This window comes from Podarcis tiliguerta, assembly GCF_965153285.1.
Source record: "Podarcis tiliguerta genome assembly, chromosome: 1".
In the NCBI taxonomy this organism is placed as follows: Eukaryota; Metazoa; Chordata; class Lepidosauria; order Squamata; family Lacertidae; genus Podarcis; species Podarcis tiliguerta.
Genome location: NC_139534.1, coordinates 86405128 through 86418947, shown reverse-complemented (window position 1 = coordinate 86418947; position 13820 = coordinate 86405128). Strand labels below are relative to the sequence as shown.

The following is a 13820-nucleotide window of genomic DNA, read 5'->3' as shown; positions in this document are numbered from 1 at the left end:
CCCTTTCAGCTTAGAAACGCAAATTTAAGCAACCAAGAGGTGTGATTTGGTAAAATACACAGTTTTCTGGTTAATTTGTCATATCCTTAACATTGACTGTAACGTTGCATGAAATCATTTTTTTCCCCCTCAGTAATTAGAATGTTTGCGCAGCTAAAGCTAGATTATCAATTGTGGAATAATTGGAAGTTATCTAAATATTTGATTTAAGATGGTAGCAGCCCAGGGGTTTGCGGACAGCATGGCATAACTGCCATGGAAGAACTGGAGACATCTGAGAAGACACAAATTCTCAGTGTCCTTCTGGCTGGAAGCTGTACTAGTTTACCAGAGTACAACACGAAAGCTTTGTGGACAAGACACTTGACTAATCATTTGGCAGCAACATGTTGACATGGCTATACTTCAGGAAGAACCATTAAGAATTACCTTAAATGGAATGGGACTGGATATTACAAGATGATTCAGAGAAAGAGATATTAGATATCCAAGTCCAGGGAAGGAGACTATTTTTATTTGTGTGTAAAGCTGAGTCATTTCTACAGAGTAGCTGAAGTGAATTATGAGAAGAACAATGTGAGATAATATCATGATAATAGAAAAACATAAAGTGTGAATCTTACCTGTGAGTTGCAGTGTGTTTCAGATCTACAGCAGCTTGATTTTTTAAAAAATAGTATATAAATAAATAGAAAACTTCCCTCTTGTGAATAGCCCTGCAGCACAGCAGGAGGTTCCTGACTGCAGCTGAAAAGATGCCATTTAAAAGTTGGAACTTTTACAGGCTGCATTGTTGTCAAGCAGTTAACATATTTGCAAAAGCTTTTGAGGCTAATAGGATGAGTGATGATGACTGGGCTTCAACAGAAATATTTCCCTAAATCTTTTTAAACCCAATGCTATGGGGAAAGGAGCCAAATGGTAGGTGTTTGTGCTTCCTGGTAATCTTCCAAAATGGCTTGACTCCCAATTGTGCTAGAGAGACTGCGAAAAAGCTCCCTGGTGCATAGCTGCACAGTACCAATCACCGCATATGCTTTGATCTCCCTGTGACCCTGCACCTCCTTTTTCTGTGTTTTAGCACCTGTGATATGTGTAAATTTCTGCATATCATATGAATTTAATGAGCATTAAAAGAGCTACTTAATATCCATTGGAAGGGGATTTTAAATATTAATATCCATGGTGCAAACACAATGGATCAACTTGTCTGGTGCTTTCACTCAGCTGCACAAATAGAGTTCTGCCTTCTGGGGACTTGTTTTGTATGAGTCTTCCCAGAAGTTTAAACAGCAAGAGCACAGGATGGACTGACAAATGCTGCTAGACTGCAGCTCCAGCACTTTGTGGGGCGAATGGGAATTGGAGTCCAATAACACTTGTAAGTTCACAGGTTCCCAACATTGGCTTAGCAAGACACTACAAGGTCGAATGAATGGGTGTATATCTATCATAGTGCTAGGATTTCCATATGTCCAGAATTTTCCTGGCATATCCGGAATACCGCAGCCTCAAGCAGTGTCTGGGTGGAATATCGGCGAAAAGTCCAGGAAGATCTGGATGTATGGTAGTCCATATCGGCAGTGTTGTTTTTGCCAATTTTCCTCAAAAATGCCCAATTTCTTTGTGATTTTGCAATAAAAGCTTAACATCTTTGGCCAAAACTAAATAAAGCTCAACAACTTTTCTGTCCAGATTTTCACTTTTTGAAATATGGCAGCAGACGGTGACCCAGGAACAGCTCTGCCATTAGAGGGAAGTTGGCGGCTGCTCCAATGCAGTGAACCTTGTCCTCATTTCATATTTTGCTATATCCTGTCCCCAGGGTGATGGCATTGCTGTGGAAAAGCAGCCACACTCATTATCCCTATTTCAGAGATGTGCCCTATAGTTTCATTTAGTTTACAGCATTCAGTAAACTAGAAACAGAAAATAAGTTTTAGAAAACTGAAGATCCAACAGAGGCATCATTGGCCACGCTGTAGATACTAGTGTATTTTGTCCTGCTATTGTCTCTAACTAAACATATGATATAGGATGGGGGTTTTTCAACCACTATAAAGGCCTGCAACATCTCTTTGTAGATGATGGTAGCGCAAAATAAATATATGGATATTCTGTGGGAAATGTATGGATGTTCAAAGGCAGACCTGCTAGCGGATAGAATAGGGAGACCACCTCAGGCAGGTTATTTGGGGTATCATGAAAGAACAGCAAACTTATAATTTATTATATTTTTATTATCAGAGAGGAGGAGAGGGGCTTGTGGGATTTTCTGCCTCAGGCACGCCACCATGATAACTTAATCAGCCTTGGGTGCTATGCACTTTGATTTGGGAAATGGGATGTGCAATTGCTGCTCCACCTCAGGAAGAAAATGCTCTTGGCTTTCCCTTGTCAATCAGTCAGCCAGCCATTTATTAAACTGCTTAAAACCAAAGACCAACGCAAAACTGCAAAAGATCCAGTTGCCAGCTAGATAAAAACAAAGGTGTCAGAACAATATACAAATATGTCCTGGGCATAAGTAAGTTCCACTGGAACTTAGAATCACATTGTGCATGGTAGCAGGATGAACTTTGGGTTAGCCCTACAGTCAATAAAATTAATATGAAAATGTTAATTTTTAGAAGAAGTATTCCAAATTAGAAGAAGTATTTAAAACATTATCTATTTCATAGACAAACTATTATGGAAAATATAAACCAATTCTCTCAATAGGGCTTTGCCAGGAATTAATAGAGCTGCTCAAGCAAAAAATAAACAGGATTTGTAGAAACTGGAAACAGTTTAGTGTGAAATAGTGATTTAAACAAATACAAGTTGTGAATGAGGAATTCTACACAAAAATGGGATAAGGTATTGGCAAGCATATGTCAAAATGACCTTAGCAATTCAGCATTTCTGTATTGTGCTTTTATGAGCAGTAAATTTAAAATTGTCAACATTTCTAACTAGACTAAATGAGATTAAATTCCTGCCATCTAAAAAATATCTTAAAAACGCAACAGTCCCCCAAAGGAAGATGTTTCGTGCCCAAGGTATTCTTCTGATTACTCACAGATTAGTCTTATTCTTTTTGTTATCCAATTCAATTTCATATGCACTGTAGGTAGAAGAGTGGGTGGGAAAAAAGGGCAGATCTGCATGCATTTGTCAGCCTTGCTGCGGAAAATAAGCCTTTCCATTCCCTCTTTAGCTTCTGCATTCATCAAGAAGCCAAAGACAACAGATGTCGTCGCAGGAGGTGTTGCTGTTTTTGAAGCAGAGACAGAGAAGACAGGTATCAAGGTGAAGTGGCAGCGAAATGGAATAGAAATCGCTGCAAGTGACAAGTATGTCATCAAGTCAGAGGGGAACAAACACTCACTGACCATCAATAGTGTCGGAAAAGAGGATGATGTGACATACGCTGTCATTGCCGGAAGTTCAAAGGTCAAATTTGAACTCAAAGTCAAAGAACCAGGTAAATGGGGTTCAAGATGGTTCGTGGATGCACACAGCCTCATTAGAGACATTATGATGGAGTGGTTATTTCGTCAGGCCTTTCTCAAAAGCGTTTAAGACATAAATTATTGAGCTAATGGTACTCTCTTCACTGGGAAACTACTTTCTTGCTAACTGGATATAATTTGCAAATAAGGCCATTAGTCCAAATGGAATAAATTATAATGCATGGTACCAGGGTTGTGGTTTTGTCTTGGACGTAAACTCAACAGTCAAGCATTGTTTTATGGCCCTGACAATACGTGAATGACCCATCACTCCACAGCAATCTACCCTGGCATATTGGTCTCTCTGCAGTCAAGCGCATGATTGAGACATCAATTTTAAGGGTGAAAAGACATTTCAGTTTTCCCTGAGAAGGAACAAGCAATAATACTGCCCCAGTTCATTTGCAGTTTTATGCAGCTAAACCATTCCGGACAACAACCCTAAGGGGAACAGGTTTGAGAAAACAATTGTATGATACACTCTTGTCTGGGTGCCTTGACAGAAACAAGACAGCTAATCTGTTTTTTCATTTTCAACTTTTCTCTCATTATATTCCTTCAAAGATATAAAGCCTTCTTCAGAAACTGAGTTGCTTATGTTGCTAGTTGCAGGGCTTAACTGTTCTAAAAAGAGACTACTTTGTTCATTGCAAAGTTCATGTAAGAGCACAAATAATAATCTTGTGCTCTACAGCCACACTTTCCCCACTTTTAGCATCAAGTGTTTTAGCTGCTCTAATATTTCCAAGTTTCTAACTTATATCATTAAAGCCTTCATAAAATAAAATTTCAAACCCTAAAAAGCAAAAATGTAAGACCAGTTCTATTGACAGATGCATAAATGATGCAATTTTGCATCATTTGCTCAAATTATGCATCATCTGAGCATGCATTCTGCTCAAAAAGTATGGATTTATTCATTGCTGATTTGGATCCTATTGTGCACATACCATAGGATCATGCATGTAACATGAGACACCATTTAAAATAATACACTATACTTTGCTGAAATGCACCAGGTTTTCATCATGTCCCTTATTCATTCTTATTGCAAAATTGAAATAAAACATTTCTATATAGAAAATAACATGGGGCTTTTAATTACTTTTCTTTGATTCCCTTCCTTTCTAGAAAAGGTAGAAGAGACCCCTCCTCCTCCTGAACCTGCTCCTCAACCAGCTGTTTCAGATGCCCCTAAAGGAGCAGATACCTCTCAGCCAACTATCTCAAATGAACCCACAGGTGATAGCAAGAGTTCAGAAGGTAAACAAGATGTGATGGTAGTAGTCTCCCTCTAGTTGGAATAATGGAATAATGAAAATAATAAAATAATAGGCTCAATGGGAAAAGTAGGAACAGTTAAAAATAGTAACTAGCAAGAGAAGAACAATAATGAACTTGTGAGCTACATCCAGGGCTATTTTTCTAGAAAAAGAGGTGCTATAACTCACCACGAACACCTCCCTTGTTCTCTTAGAATGGCAATGGCGCCCACCTGAGAGGTGCCGGAATTGAGTTCCAGTGCGTTCCTGCTGGGGAAAAAAGCTCTGGCTATATTAAATGTACAAATGGGCACCAGTTCATATATTACTTCGTACATGTGTCAAATAAATGTGTCTTTGTACCAGAGGGAAAAGCAAAGACACTTGCAGCACCATATATGTATTACAAAATGCAGGCCTGTGCATGCACTTCAACTGTCCCTATTTACTGGTCCAAATACATTGTAAATCACATACTATTTTCCTTTTAAAGGTAGGGGCATAGGAAGCCATCTTCTACAAATATAAGAAGGTATTTTCTGTTCTGCCCTGGATTCGCTGCATGCAACTCTGTTTCCATTCCAAAGCCATATAATGGGTCTATCAAACTCATTTGACTAGCAACAGCTAGAGTTTCAGACAGGAGTCTTTCCCAGGCCTGCCTGGAGATGCCAGGGATTGACCCCAGGGCCTTTCAGTTGCAAATAGGGATGTTGGAGAATCAGTCCAGCAAATACGATCAGTATTTGCTATTGCTTTCAGTCCTCAAACAATATGTAATCAACTTGCATTGTGTTTTCTTTACATTGAAATGAATGGAGTGCAATAATGTAACAATGACATAATGTATGTTACATAATTTTGTCACTACGGACAGCAAGAAATATAACATAGATTTTGGTAGAAGATGAACTCCAGTGGAATGGAAATACAGTTGCATGCAGCGAATCCATGGCGGAACAGAAAATGCCTTCTTATATCCCTAATTGCAAAGCATGTGCTCTGGCACTGAGCTGTCACCCCACTCTAACCTGTCAAAACGTTATCGGTACGCACAAATGTGCACTCAAGTTGTCATCTGTGGAATTTTGGCCCCCTTCCCATAGAATTAAAGGCTGTCAGTGCATTGTAGGAAAGGGGACCATTTTGACAAGTCAACATCTCGAGCACAGCTTGACCAATTGTGTTGTTGCACCCCAATCTCTGAACAGTTTGTGATTCCAGGGGTTCCAGGCAGGGACGCAAACTTGCCCCCCACATTTTGGGGGGCGCATTATGTGACATCACATGACACAGCGCATGCTGTCATGTGATTTGTCCCGCCCAGTGGGACATGCTGCGGGGAGGAGGAGCCGGCGCAGGGCTCTGCGCTCTGCCTCCTCACCACGGCATGTGCCAGGGGGTGGGACACGTGGAGGGCAGGATTTGTTGAAACAGATTAGAAATAGGCCTGCGAAGTGAGAGTTAATGGAGCAGCTCAAAGGGATAGCTCTATACGTAGAAACATATACTGTGGACAGCTTGGAAGTAGCATGAAATATCCACACTATAATCTGGAACACATGACACAATGTAGTGGGCTGGTCCTAAAGACCGTGTATCTCAGATATCAAAGGCCAGGGTCATTCATTCAGGGTCATGAGCCAGTGTGGTGTAGTGGTTAAGAGCGGTAGTCTCGTAATCTGGGGAACCAGGTTCGCGTCTCCGCTCCTCCACATGCAGCTGCTGGGTGACCTTGGGCCAGTCACACTTCTTTGAAGTCTCTCAGCCCCACTCACCTCACAGAGTGTTTGTTGTGGGGGAGGAAGGGAAAGGAGAATGTTAGCCGCTTTGAGACTCCTTAAAGGGAGTGAAAGGCGGGATATCAAATCCAAACTCTTCTTCTTCATTTGCTTTCCAGTTCTTCCTACAGAAGCCCAGCAAGAGGCACCTGTGGATCCTATTGGTGTCTTTGTGACTCGGCCACAAGATGGAGAAGTGACTGTTGGTAAGTGCATAACCTAGAGCTGGGATGGGTGGAAATGATGCTTCTGCTGGCTGGCTGTCTCTCTCTCCAGTTGTTACACCTCAGATCACACGTTCACCTTAATATGTTTCCTTCTCAAGGTGGGAACATTACATTCACTGCCAAAGTGGCAGGCGAAAGCCTCCTGAAGAAGCCTTCTGTGAAATGGTTCAAGGGGAAGTGGATGGACCTGGGAAGCAAAGTGGGGAAACACCTCCAGCTTCATGAGAATTATGACCGAAATAACAAGGTACAACTCACAGACTGACCCTTCCCTCTTTTTATTTTTAGCATACTTTTTTTGCTGTTTCAAGGCTAAAGAGAATCTTTCCTCTGCTGTAGAAATGCCAGGAGTTGCATACACTAGCTAACCTACATTCCTCTTGTGTCACAAAGTTTATTAAAAGCTACGCTTTCTATTGGACAAAAACTGTGCATAGTTAAAAACCATTTCACAGAAGGCTTCTTCAGGAGGCTTTCGCCTGCCACTTTGGCAGTGAATGTAATGTTCCCACCTTGAGAAGGAAACATATTAAGGTGAACGTGTGATCTGAGGTGTAACAACTGGAGAGAGAGACAGCCAGCCAGCAGAAGCATCATTTCCACCCATCCCAGCTCTAGGTTATGCACTTACCAACAGTCACTTCTCCATCTTGTGGCCGAGTCACAAAGACACCAATAGGAATTCAGTGCTCTTGGCAGGCAGGCAGACACACATGGAATCGTGGAATTACAGAGTTGTCATCTAGTCAACCCCCTGCAATGCAGGAGATCTGAATGCAAAATGTCTTGTGTGAAATGGCCCATTTATTTCTTTTTCTTCTTTTAAGATTTATGTCTTTGAAATGCAAATCATTGAAGCAAAAATGGCTTATGCAGGAGCATACAGATGTGAAGCAGCTACAAAGGACAAGTTTGATAGCTGTAATTTTAGCCTCGTTGTCAATGGTAAGATGACTTTTCATAACGGCAGAGGTGCCTTGCATTGCTGGAGTAGCTATCCCTACTTTCTTCATGGTGGTAATATTTCTGAGATAAGCACTGATTGGAAAAAGCTACATAAACTGGGAAGGGGGATCACTGAGGCCACTTGGTAAAAAAGTAAGAATGAGATTTCTGGGTGGGCGAGCGAGAAATGGTACAATTAACTGTAGTTAAAGATTTCCCCCACTTGTCATTTGAGTTGCCAGACATCCCCTGTTGTGGAGATATTTAATATTCAAAGGGTTGCCTTTATTTTAAGTGATACATTTAAGAGCTTCCAAGATCCTTCAAACTAGGAATGGTGAATCAGTCTTATTCTGTTCCATTTCACTTTTGAATGCATCAACATATAAGTCTGTTCCATCCTGTTTCCACATTGATCTGTAAAACTGCACACTTTTTTCATTTAAATACATATTTCTGAACACTTAAAAAAGAAAGAAAATATGCATTTTAAAACAAAACAAATAAATGTTTCCTATCTTTGCAACAGATTTTAAGAAACATAATGTTGGATATCATAATGGATTCAGTTAAGAGAACTGTTAAGTATTTGAATATTAACTAGGCTAACCCTTGACAGGGTTTCTGGATGAACTGTCTCTTCTGCAGTCTAATTTAACAAACCTATCTGAAAAATCAAAGTCAAGTCTTGTTTGTGGTTGTGGTTTTTTAATCTTGGCAATCTTAAAACAAGCAAATTGTTTTAAAACAAGCAATCTTAAAAAAAATGGAACTTGACTGCAAGCAAATTGAATGGAGATGAATTCTGTATCTCCATCTAGTCCTGGTCAGTCAAGTCAGCAAAAGTAAAAAATAAATAAATGTCAGAATATAAACCATGGCTCTATTTGGGTTCAGTTCTAAAGGAGGAAGTGCAAAGAAGGGAAAATGAATTTTACCGCACATAGTGCTTCCCCACACAAGATTTGAAAGAGTAAGTAGGACTGTGCTGGGAGCCTATTTCTCTGACTCCCCTCAAATACAGGAACTTGTAGTATTTTTAGATGACTAGTTTGACCAACAGTTTTACTCCAAAGGCATTGTGCAGTTACCGCTTTTAACGCATCTCAGTTGCAAAAGTTTCTGTCGCTGATTAAAAGGCAAATGAAATGTGTGCACTGTTGTTTCAGCACCTTAGTATAAAACCAGAACAATGAGAGCTAGGCTGTGGTCTATTTACCTATTGTGGGGGGGGGGGGAATATAGGCGCTGATGAGAGGGCCATGCATACAGGAAGAATCACATTTAAACAGATCAAATAGGACACAAAAATCACCTCTGGTATGTTTATCATTAGATATGTTTAAAGCATTTGACTATGTGAAACCAAAGTATTTAATTGGAGTGGTTAAAAAAAAGGATTTGGCCCTAAATGTGTCAGAATATTGGTAAATATTTACGGTATTACATCTGTTCAAATATCATAGCCTTTAGGCAAAATAGCAAAAAAAGCAAAATAACTAATACCATCTTTGTATACATCTGTTATAGATGTTCAATTTTGCTCGCAGCACAATTTGAGAAGATGGTGGGAACTGAATTGGGGCTTAGAAATTGAAGAAGAGGCGTGGAACAGACTGTGGACAAAAGTGCCATACAAAACCATATTGGCAACCCCCAGAGAAAGAGTTCTTAAAATTGTGTATGGCTGGAATTTAACACCTAGGTTTCTAGCCTATATAAAACCAAACAGTTCCCCAATGTGTTGGAGAGGATGTCCCACTATTGGGGAATATCAATGCATGTGGTAGGAGTGTCCAAAAATTGAAAAAAATCAGGAAAAATGTATTTACAGAAATAAATTTGATTATGGGCAGACAGTCCCCATGACCCCAGGACTGGCTCAACTTGTCATGATATGTTGCAAATTAAAAACAAGGAACTTATAATATATCTGTTAACCATTACAAGAAAAATTATTAACCATGGACATATGGTATATTGCAAATTGGCAAACAATATTATTAGAAGAAGTTGCAAGAGGCCAAAAGAAACATATATAAAACTATATAAAACCAAACCGTTCTCCCATGTGTTGGTCGCCAGTCTAAGCAATACATGTCATTATATATCATTTCATATCTGTAACAATTTTGGCAAATATTTATTATTTATTTATTTAATTTTTCATAACATCCTCCATCCGAAGATCTCAGGGCTGTTCACAGCACAAAAATAGAAGATAAAAAACACTAAATGCGCACTAAAAACAAGAACATAAACAAACCAATAACCTACTTCATCCCCTTTGGCACAACTTTGGTAATATATCCTGAAACGTTTATCTGATTGTTTATTTTTTTATTTTAATTTTATGTAATTGTTGCAGGTCATATGCTCTAATGTAAACCAAGATATACCTTAGTGCAGGCATGTCAATCAGTTTAAAAATAAAAATTAATAAAAACTACGTTGCTAAAAGAAGAAAAAGAAGAATGAGAACTAGAACATAAGCAAAATGGGGGTATGATTGCTCAGCTTTTCCCAGTGGGGACAGCTAGAAGAAAAGGAAGGAAAAATCAATGCCAGAACTATAAAAGAGAAAGCCCCCAAGGCTGAAATCTATACACACTCACCAGTGTAGTCCCATTGTGGTTGTGAGTAGAGTAGACACCTATAGGAAGGTGCTGTGGTGAACACAAAAACATAATTTATTCAGCCTCCAAGTTAATAACCAAAACGAAAGGTATGAACATGTTTTTTGAGGGGAAGATTTTGAGAATGTTTCAGGTGTGGCTGTTGGTGCCTTGGATGCAAATATATTTTCATTACTACAATTTTTCTTTTTGCAATCTATGTTGTTTCAGAGGCACCTGCAACAGGGGAGATGGACTTCCGCTCAGCACTCCGACGAGGGTGAGTATCATCAGAAATGTACTGGTCTAATGTGAGTGAACACTTTGGGGGAAGTAAACATGGTTGCTAATATCAAATATGTCCCACCTCTGTGTAAACACGATCCAATGGTAGTTTTAGACACAGGAAAGTGTTGCACTCTAGGCGGCTTCCAACAAAGATGAAAAATACACTAAAATGTCACATATTAAAAACTTCTCTGAACAGGGCTGCCTTCAGATGTCTTCTGCATGTCAGGTAGTTGTTTATCGCTTTGACATCTGATGGGAGGGCGTTCCACAGGGCGGGCGCCACTACCGAGAAGGCCCTCTGCCTGGTTCCCTGTAACTTGGCCCCTCGCAGTGAGGGAACCGCCAGAAGGCCCTCGGAGCTGGACCTCAGTGTCCGGGCAGAACGATGGGGGTGGAGACGCTCCTTCAGATATACTGGACCGAGGCCGTTTAGGGCTTTAAAGGTCAGCACCAACACTTTGAATTGTGCTCGGAAATGTACTGGGAGCCAATGTAGGTCTTTCAAGACCGGTGTTATATGGTCTCGGCAGCCGCTCCCAGTCACCAGTCTAGCTGCCGCATTCTGGATTAGTTGTAGTTTCCGGGTCAAAGTCGTAGAAAACAGGTGAGGATGTGCAACCCATCTGCATCACAAAATGGATATGAAAAATGTGCCCCCATCCAAATCATGCAAGGCTGATAGAGACTCCATTGGCTAGGTCAGGGTAAACAAAAGTAGATCAGAATATACTGATGGGTCCCTGGAGGATTAGTAGGAGGCTGGCAAGGGTTTATGGCTCCTCATTGTTTAGTTCTCACAACCCCAAGCTGTGACGACAAAAAGGCACTTCTTTGCCCTTAAATGGGCTGCTGAAAGAAAGAAAGACTGGGATAACCAGGACTTTTATGTGAAAGGACTGTGAATTCTGTCTCTTTAAATTCCATCCATATGCCTTTAACACCTAGCTCTGCTTAACTGAACTTGGGGTTGTGAGAAATAAGGTTCTGATCCCTTGCTAGCTCAGAGTCACAATCTACTTGGAGACAATTCCCACCACCCGGTTAATTTGAATATTGCCTTGCGATTATTCACAGAATAAAACTTCCTTTGCAAATGTGCTGCTTTTAGAATCCCTAGGTGTTTGTCTGTTGAAGTTGGGAAGATGTTGAGTAAGAAAATGCTGTTGGGACTAAGTGAAGTTGTGCCCAACTGAATTCTGTGTTTTGTGACTCTCTTATTCAGGAGCATGGTGGGAGGAGGGAGACGGATGACTGGAGCTTTCGCCAGGTAGCCACATTTAATCTGGTGTTCAGCCTCGGTCTTCATGATGAACTGTCACTCAATGGCCACGCTGCCTAAATTTTGTGTGTAAAAACGAACCAAAGGACTTAGTTGATGGGTAGTATAGAAATGGGACACAGGTGGTGTTGTGGTCTAAACCACTGAGCCTCTTGGGCTTGTCGATCAGAAGGTCAGCAGTTCGAATCCCCATGATGGGATGAGCTCCCATTGCTTGGTCCCATCTCCTGCCAACCTAGCAGTTCGAAAGTACGCCAAAAAGTGCAAGTAGATGAATAGGTACCACTCCGGCGGGAAGGTAAACAGCGTTTACGTGCACTGCTCTGGTTTCAGTGTTCTGTTGCGCCAGAAGCGGCTTAGTCATGCTGGCCATATGACCCGGAAAAACCGTCTGTGGACAAAGGCCGGCTCCCTCAGCCTGTAAAGCGAGATGAGCGCCGCAACCCCAGAGTCGTCTGCGACTGGACTTAACTGTCAGGGGTCCTTTACCTTTAACTTTTATAGAAATTTAACACTGATTAATTAAAATGCTTGTCCTTTGGAACACATGCATACCTTTAAATCCACCAGCTATACTGCTGATTGGAGCCTTAGCATATAGTCCCTGAATTAGTATGGCTATCACAAGCCATGTATTTATTAATTTATCACATTTGTTACTTGCTTTTTACAAAATAAAGTTTCAAAGCGACTTAACAAGATAAAATACCACAGATGGAGCAATTGGGAGAGGGAGCAGTGGCATCCATGAGAGACAGATTCATTTCCTTGAAGAGAGTGTTCTGGACACACAGTATGGCATGAAATGGTGCTTTCTTAGTGACTGCATGAATGCTTTTTGTATTCACCTATTTCTCTTGAATATGCATGGATTTCACCATTCACATCTTCACCACTACGACCCTGCATTTTGAGAACTGCCACAGAAGCCCTGTTTCCCCCCCAATAGAGTTCCATTCTTTTTGTGATTCTAGGTTGGTATAAACTAGGATAAGGGCTTTCTTAGCAGTTAGCTACAATAATGTAGAATACTGTCCTTGGGAGTAATGTTTGCCTTCATCACTGGCAGCTTTTTGGAAACTGACACTTACCTGTTTCATCTACCCTTTGAGGCTGATAAACTGCTGAATTTCATTCTAGTTAATTTTTTTATTGGTTTGGGCTATTGTATTATTTTTTCACTTTCCCCATAGCAATATATGGATGCCCAAGGCAAGAACAACTCTGGGATAGTTTATGTGGGTAAGGTCTGAAACAATAACGGAAGCAAAATACTGTGGTTTTCCTGGACTATAATTTGAGTCAAACAGGCTTCTGTTTCCTCAATTCTTCCTGCTCTCTCCTGTCAACACAGGATGGCCTGTTGTAGGAAGTGTAACATTTTGTGTGGATGTGGTTTACTGCATGCAAGATCTTTCCTATCCTGAGGGATCAGAGAAAACAAGGCCTAACTGCATTTTAGCCTGAACAAAATATGTACATAAGTCACTTTTAGAGAAGCGGTACTCATATAATGTGGAACGCGGGTGGCGCTGTGGGTAAAACCTCAGCGCCTAGGGCTTGCCGATCGCATGGTCGGCGGTTCAAATCCCCGCGGCGGGGTGAGCTCCCATCTTTCGGTCCCAGCTCCTGCCCACCTAGCAGTTCGAAAGCACCCCTAAGTGCAAGTAGATAAATAGGTACCGCTTTATAGCGGGAAGGTAAACGGCGTTTCCGTGTGCTGCGCTGGTGCTGGCTCGCCAGAGCAGCTTCGTCATGCTGGCCACGTGACCCGGAAGTGTCTCCGGACAGCGCTGGCCCCCGGCCTCTTAAGTGAGATGGGCGCACAACCCTAGAGTTGGACACGACTGGCCCGTACGGGCAGGGGTACCTTTACCTTTACCTTACTTATATAATCACAAAATTCTATGCTACTAATGTTGGATC

At 41.1% G+C, this 13820-nt stretch overlaps 1 protein-coding gene across 3 annotated transcripts in view; it reads left to right on the top strand.

The window, feature by feature from the left end:
• MYBPC3 (myosin binding protein C3) overlaps positions 1-13820 on the top strand; it is a 66997-nt gene that overhangs the window by 5812 nt on the left and 47365 nt on the right. For all 3 annotated transcript variants that reach the window (XM_083456640.1, XM_083456639.1, XM_083456638.1), the window contains exons 2-8: positions 3200-3466; positions 4626-4757; positions 6657-6743; positions 6863-7011; positions 7592-7709; positions 10556-10604; positions 11838-11882. In XM_083456640.1, the coding sequence (XP_083312766.1) occupies positions 3200-3466; positions 4626-4757; positions 6657-6743; positions 6863-7011; positions 7592-7709; positions 10556-10604; positions 11838-11882 (847 nt within the window). The remainder of the gene's footprint in view (positions 1-3199; positions 3467-4625; positions 4758-6656; positions 6744-6862; positions 7012-7591; positions 7710-10555; positions 10605-11837; positions 11883-13820) is intronic.